This window comes from Toxotes jaculatrix, chromosome 7 (assembly GCF_017976425.1).
Source record: "Toxotes jaculatrix isolate fToxJac2 chromosome 7, fToxJac2.pri, whole genome shotgun sequence".
In the NCBI taxonomy this organism is placed as follows: Eukaryota; Metazoa; Chordata; class Actinopteri; family Toxotidae; genus Toxotes; species Toxotes jaculatrix.
The window spans coordinates 24,661,259-24,669,263 of NC_054400.1; the positions used below are offsets into that span (position 1 = coordinate 24,661,259).

General features: G+C 38.9%; 1 protein-coding gene across 1 annotated transcript; it reads right to left on the bottom strand.

Moving 5' to 3' along the window:
• Positions 1–268: 268 nt before the first annotated feature.
• vamp5 (vesicle-associated membrane protein 5) lies at positions 269–5,707 on the bottom strand. Its single transcript, XM_041042499.1, has 3 exons — positions 5,512–5,707; positions 2,587–2,730; positions 269–1,322 (listed from the first exon to the last, which is right to left on the bottom strand). Exons 1-3 carry the CDS (start codon positions 5,512–5,514, stop codon positions 1,179–1,181), a joined length of 291 nt encoding a protein of 96 aa, XP_040898433.1. The 5' UTR covers positions 5,515–5,707; the 3' UTR covers positions 269–1,178.
• Between the last annotated feature and the right edge of the window lie 2,298 nt (positions 5,708–8,005).

The following is an 8,005-nucleotide window of genomic DNA, read 5'->3' on the forward strand; positions in this document are numbered from 1 at the left end:
CTGCATATTTATCTTAAGTAAATAAAAACATTGACCACCAGGGGTCATACTAATATTATTTGCTGAAACTGCTGATTGACATTAAATGGAAACATTAGACTTTACTATTGACAGTTCCAAACCCAAACTTTTTTTTTAATGCTCTATTCTATGCTTCTAAAGGGTCATTCAGAATATTGTTTATCAACCCACAGTTTGTGTATTATGTGTTAGAATTGATTTTAAACTTGTCATCTGGCAAAAAAATATGAGCAGTTTAAGATATGAATCTGTTTTCTGTGCATCTCACACATTATTGATGTATAGAGCAGTTACAGATCAGGACAGCTACAATCAGTGTTTTGGGGAATAATGCGAACAAAAAACAAAAATCACAGATTGTATGAGAAAAACATCTCAAATCACTGAAACACTCAAAGAGCAATAAAACCCATTTTAATGATGCAGGCAAATGAGAACATTTCATTTTTAACAGCTGTAATTTCATGTTCATTCTGTCCCATTTGAAGCTTTCTGAAGTGTGCGCATGTTTACCAAATTTTGGCATCTGTTCTGTTTTCTCCTGTGTCTTTTTGCACTCATGCTTGGTTCTCCCCAATTCATCGACTGACATGCAGTCTGTTTTTGGTTCAGCGAACAGTGATGCCAATTTTCTGACTGTTGCTCTGGAATGTGAACCTTATGTACAAGCAAATAGTACAAGAGTAGCAGTCTAATGATGATTGGTTAAAAATATTAGTAATTTATAGTTTTGTTTAAAGAGGTGAGGTGATGCCAGAGAACTTTGTTTCAACCTAAAGTCAAGAAACCTTTATAATAGTGAGTTTCTACAGGTAGGGTAGTAGACAGGTTTTATTCCATTCAGCTGACTTTAAAGACTTTCATCCATGTGTGAACTGGTGTGTCCTTCCAATATGGGCCAGACAAGACTTTGAAGTTCTAAAAAAGAGAAGAAGCAGCCGAGCAATCAACGGTACCATATCAATTGAAGACACTAATGTATACTCCCATAAATATCCATAACACAGAAATATCACAGAATGAGCAGTTCAGGCAAGATGCTAGAGTCTCAGAGTTTGGACTCTTTTCCTGGATGTTTTATCTTTGTCCACTTCGTGTCCCTCAGTCCCAATACCTTGTTTTCCTTTCTTAATCAAAGGAACTACTGTCCTTGCATATTATCCAACGATGGCAAAGATTATAAGTCCGAGAATGGTGAGTCCTGCAACCACTCCAACGCCAATAAACACGATTTTCATCTTCTTGTTCTCCCATCTTTTCTTCTGCTTCACCTGGTTGCAGGTCTTTTCAAAATTTTTACTCTGGGGGGAAAAAAAACAATGAAGATGTTACAGTGTTACAGTGATGTGCGACTAACCCGCTTTTACATGTCCGATAGTACATGAGGGTACATTTCTCAGATGTTTCCCTACTTTGCCTTTCTTTAAGCAGCAATATTCAATATTTTAATATTAACAGTGAATTACATACATGTGAAGAGAGAGATATTGCCATCGGGAATTGTTGGAGAGAAAACTGTGCTGTGATAATATAAGGTGATAATATACTGTATATGACAGTGTTGAGTTGCTGCTTGTTTCTGCTGCCTCCAACAGTTAAAGCTGCCCTTTCTGGCCACTTGGGGGCAGCGGAAAAAGGTGTAGACATAATCTTGAAAGATTAGTACTGAATAAATTGTTATGTTCTTATTGTTCTGGCCACCTGGTCAATGTTACTTTGGTGCTGGACAGGTAGCACAGAATGGCTTCCATCAGAACTTTTTCACTGTAAACAGCTGCCCTCTTCTAAAAAAAAAAAGCACTCCCGTGAGACTGAACGAAAATAGTAAAATGTGGGCAGCAACACCAAAACAATGAGCTGAAATAAGCTGAAGGGAACAACAGAGCCTGGTGATAATTCTCTGTGACTTCGTCAATACAAGCGACCCCTCTCACATCCTGTGAGTTGATCTTTGTTAATGAGATAAAACTATTGATCGTTACAGCTTTAAGTTTCACCCTGGTGCCACATTTCGTGTCACATTTGGTTAAATCCCTAAAAACATTTAGGAGTGAGAGTGAGTTGAACTTGAGAGCTGTGTTCCCAGCTTACCTGTTCCTAACCCATGTTATCTGAAAGTGTATCCAAGTGCTCAACAGTGTGATCTAAAACAGGCCAAGGGGGCAATGTGGGAATGATGTGACCCGCTTTTCCACCCCTGGACGGACATTTGTCTTGTGGCATGTCCTGGACTCACTCTGTCATACCCAGGGAGACCAGCTCACTTCATTCATCTTAGGAAACAATAGGAAATACCTTTCTAAAAATAGCACCATAAAACACAATCAGGATGTAAATTGTACATTTGTTTTCCTCTCCAGCTCCACCTAAGGTGTATTTATAGACATCAATATGACATTTCCTAGTTTCAGTCCCTTGACGCCTGTGAAAATGGGAGTGTTTGTGCCATTTGCTCCAGTCATTCACCTTATCCATACAACCCAGAGACTTCCACTTTGTTAAAATAGTGTGTTGGGACGCTAACTTTTTCCACTTGGGCAGCTTCTCTGAACTCTGGCTGCATACCTTTTCCAGCAGCACATCAGCCCTATCCTCCAGATCATGCAGTTTCTCCGATCTCTCTTCAGCCTTGTTCAGATTGTCTAGCATGATGTCCTTCACCTCCTCCACCTCGTCCTGGGTCTGCTGCAGGCGGCTCTTCCCATTCTCCTGATCAATCAACACATGCAACATAGTTATCGAGTGAGACGTGATGTCTAGCCACTTGCTGCTTTTCACATTCATTTATGTGCTCACTTTGTTTGGACTTGAACAGTGAAAGAAAGCTGCGTAATGGTAGCTTCTTAGTGTAAACACCCAGTGTCAGCGATGTGTTTCTTTAGAGAAATTCCCAGGCACACAGGATGTGATGATTTTTATGTTATGGGATAAACAGAGGAAGTTAGTTAACATCTGCAGATAGCATGGCCAGTCATTGCCAGTATTTTAAAGTGCAGCCTAGAAATATCTTGCAATGTGCACTCACCACTTGAGAACTGAGATTAGATTAAAAAAAATGTGAGTAACTTATTTACACACATAATAGCCCCAAATACAAAGATCTGGTCAGGAAGTGGGTATAGCATCAGGCACCCAATACTAGCGCTTAATCAAGTCTAAGGTTTGCACTTCCAAACTTTAATGACATCTAGCTCTTGTGCCTATAAATTCTGAATGCACTTGGGTCTTGGGCGTTTGCATACATCAGACTGAAGTTGAATCCCACACAAAAATCCTACCTGCAGATTTTATGTTTTCTCTGCACAAAAAAACAAAACCATTGCTGCTTAAAGGGGAATTCCACCAATTTCATGCTTAAATGTCTGTTTACATGTCCCGGGGAGTCCTACTCAGCTGGGGAAATAGTTGCTGTTTTCTGTGGCTCTGGGGGGGACTTTTGTCAAGTCTGAGAAAACAGAGCCTGATGATGTCATCAGGTTATCTCAGCTTGGTATTGGAGACCACACATTTCTAACAGACAGCCTGCATGTACATGACCTCCATGTACATTTACCCAGCGGGGAGAGTTTCATGAAACGATGCTACTCATTGCGTTGTAGGAAATGTAGGATCCAGTGTTTTTGGAGCGTGATCCATATTAGGGACTAATATAGGATATTTTGGCCTTAGCTGCTAATTTTTTTCAGGTCCTCTGAACTTTCCCATAGAGAACAAGTGGTCTGTAGCAGTGCTGATGGTTGAAGCAGTCTACTCAGATTGTTTTTTAATGCTTTTAATTTGGGGCATCTATTTTACAATACTGCACAATACTATAAGTTATAAGCTCCTTTTGATTGGCTGAATTTGATTATTATGTCTGTGCTTCCTTCATGTTTTAGTTTGCACAGTATTTTGAAACAGTAAATAAAGTGAAACATGTCCAGACAGGTTGACTGTCTTCTTGTTCCATAAAAACGGTGACAGACTTGAATTCCAAAACAAGTCACCCTGCTGTGGCATGTTTTTCACAGAGTAAAGCTAGAGTACATTCATTTGTAACCTTATAACAAAAATAATTACCATTGAGTAATATAGTAGAACAACAAGTGCACCAACCAAAGTAAAAGATAAAGAAGTTATGAGACATGAAACTAAGAAAAGTCGAACAGATTTTCCCAGATCTTGAAGATTACATTTTAGCTGCTGTGAACAATAACCTTTAAATCTGCTGTGAGGACAAAGCTGCACACAAGGGCCTGCGCAGTAAGTGAGCCCTACAGCAACAGCCTGGTACAACTACCGACTGATAACAACCCTGGTGAAAGATATTTACAGAGAAATTTGACCTCAGTGTAATTAGTATCCTGACAGGTTTCTCCTTCACTTCTGCCCTCTGACCTACCAGAGGAAGCCAGTGTCTCCGAAGTTAGCAGGAAAGGAGACCTGACAGCTAGAGCAAAACAACACCCTCAGCATCTTGATTCGGCTCATAATTCACTGTCATTTCCTGTACAGACTTTCATAACCAACATCCTGTATGTACAAGTTCACAGTAGGCTTGAGAACCTGGCTAAGAACAGTTAACCTGCTTCTTGTGGATGACTGGTGAGAACTGATTCATAGCCTTGAAAGCCCAGTGATCTCATGCTGGGCACACCAAACAGTCTTTAGACAATCGTCTGTTTAAAATTCAACTGGGAGCAGAGGCACTGCTGCCCCCTCCAGATCTGCTGCCCCTCCTTCCTTCCTTCCTTCCTTCCTTTCTTCCTTCCCTCACTCCCTCCATCCTGCCTGCATTAATGTACAAGGCATTATCCAGGGAAACCACACCTACATCATATTATAACATGTTCATTATAGAGTAATATGGTACTAAATCAGATTTACTGTGAAACAGTGAAAGCACGTGCTGTCTGTTACCCAGTAACAAAAATCTCGTGTTTTCAGTGTTGACAGATCATTCATACTTCAGAAGAGCTCGCATGAAGGTCGTGACCCATGCTGTCCCCGTGCCTTTCTTCATTCATAACTTAATGAAGTGGCTTCACTGTGAAAACCTGAAAATCCCGAAGAGACAGTCCTTCATACCTTTATATCACCCATCAGGTCACACCTGGCCCTGCTCCTGACTGCGTGACACTAAAGTACTCCACATGAACACTGTAAAGCCATTTATCATGCTTGTTTTTTTTCTTTTTCTTTGCAAAAAATCTCGACAAATTTCGACCTGACACGTGCAACCAAACAAAAAACGTAATTTGTATCTCACTTTGATGCCCCCCCCCCCCCTTTTTTTTTTTTTTTTTTGATAACTTCGTTTGAGGCGGAAGACGTTGCAGTAAACAACAGCCACCGTGTCTCATTTGTTTGCTGTCACCTCAGGAGACTTTGCCCGGAAATTGGAACATAAATAATCATATCATAGTTTTATGAAGCGTTCTGCTCTCTTCGTATCCAAGCTGTCCATTACACCAAAGCTATTCAGCAAACGGGAGAATGACATTCACTTACCATGTCTGTCGCGTCTCTTGCCCTGTTTGTGTCGAAGCTGTTACCGAATCCAGTGCATTTAAAGTGCGACTTCAGTCAGCTTTAGAAACAGGACACACCTCATTACAGACTTCTTCTTATAACTCTTGATACAAGCCTGACGCTCTGCGGCTTTTCTTTGCTGTGGTGTGAACACGCTCACTTTCACTTCTCCGGAGAGGGGGGCAGTCTGTGATGAGTTCACGGTATTCCCGGAAAATTTACAATTGCTACAGGAGAACACGTGACAAATGTGGCAAACCAAAGCTGAATGGACGTGGTACGGACATCCTGGGTTTGATGACTTGTGGACAGTGGTGGAAAGTAACTAAGTACATTTACTAAAGTATTTTACTGAAGCACAGCTCTGAAGTCACTTCATTATTACTACTCTACCACATTTTATGTTGGAATATTGTACTTCTTGCTCCACTACATCTATTTGACAGATAGATACTAGTCACTCTTTTGAGATGAAGGCTTTACACATGACAGTATTGTAAAATACAACCATTAAACCAGTGGTTCCCAAGCTTTTTGACAAAAAAAAGTACAATGTCTCCCTATCATATTTCAGAGGTTTATGTATAAGTAAGAGAAAAGTTTGGGGAAAAAAACCACTCTTCTCCATCAATCATCTCACGACCCCTCAGATTAATCCTGGGACCTTTTTGGTTGGTAACCATGGGACAAAACTAGTTAACTGAATATAAACTAGTTTCCAGATACAATGTTAAAATGCTGCTTCCACTTTGATTCAGTAATAACAATCTAATAATGTCATATATAATAATCTAATATTCATAGGGGCCATTGTTCAATAGAATAAGTGCAAGTAGTTATAATGGTCATGTACTTTTACATAAGTAGGATTTTGAACGCAGTACAGTACATTAATGTATTCATGTTTTACTTGAGCAAAGTCTCAGAAAACTTCTTCTACCATTGTTTGTGGACTTGGTTAAGAGGCTCCATTGACAAGTACCAAACACAATGCTTCAGATATCCCTCTGTTTGCTATACCACAGTCCACTTTGAAACCTCCACCACTGTGAAAAGCAATTAGCCTTTATATTTATTCCAGTGCTGTGCTTAGTTTTGAGATACTTGTACTTTACTACACTATTTTCATGTAATGCTACTTTGCACTTAATTTCAGAGGGAAATATTTTACTTCTACCTCAACTGCTTTTTCAACGCGTCTGAACTGACTTAGCAAAAAATGTCTGTGGAAAACAACAGTCAAATGTCAGAATTTTCGAGGCTATTGCATGTGTTCACAGGGTTTTATTTACACTCAGTTGTCAGTTTATTAGGAAGACAAACTACAATCATCTAATACAACAGTCCTGGAGTAAATCCTCCATCGTCAAGGTTTCAATGTTCAGTTTGTGCTGTAACTGTTAAAGAGATGTCGATTCAACCGTGTGATCATTTTGGAGGTGCTGAATCGGTCTGTGGTGCTGTTGAACTGTACTGTGTTATGGTGACAGGTGTTCCCATTGTTTTGTCCACCCCATTCAAATCAGTCAGAGCAGGCTAAACAGCAGACACACCTCTGCAGTTCAGCAGCACAACAAACTGCAGCCTCCAAAATGACCAAACAATACCTCTTTAAAATAGTTAAATCAACACAAATTGAACATTATAACCTTCAAGGAGGATTTACTGCAGGACTGTTGTATTAGACTGTATCAGTTTGAGTTAGGTGTACCTGATAAACTGATACGTGAATGTATATCAGGAGTCAAGAAGACGCTAGTATGTTCTGGTCTGTTTTCTGGTCGTTATACCATAACTACAAAAGAGTGTTGATCTGTAGATGAATCCACTCTTTATCCTTTGTCCATATTTGATGCACAGTGTTTATGTTATGTTCTGAAATCACACAACAAAATGTAATTTAAAATTATTATTATTATTATTATTATTATTATTATTATTATTATTATTATTATTATTATTATTATTATATTATTATTAATAATAACAATAATAATAACAACAACAACAACAACAACAACAATAATAATAATAATAATAATTGTAATAATAATAACCTTTTCTTCTACTTTGTACTATTGTACTATTTTGTACTTATTACAATTGTTGTCTCCTTTCAACTGAAGTAATTTGATTTTTCACTGAGGACTAAAACTTTCAGTGATTTATAAATGTTGCTGCAGATTTCTCTTACTGATGGGGTCACCCGGAGAGCATGAATGCTGTCTCAATACCTGTTGACATGTAGTGATGTCAATAGGAATTTACTTTACATGCAATTTCCTTTTTTTTTTTTTTTTTTTTAACTTTTTTTTTCTTTTTAACTGTCCTGAAATTACCCCGGGGCACATGATTGCAGCACTCTCATTTTCCTTCTCTCCTTCATGAAGCAGGGGAACTTGAAGAAGTGAACAATGACGAATTATAACATACTCACATGCCTTCTCTTTGTTGGTTTTCTGTTCAGTGAAAT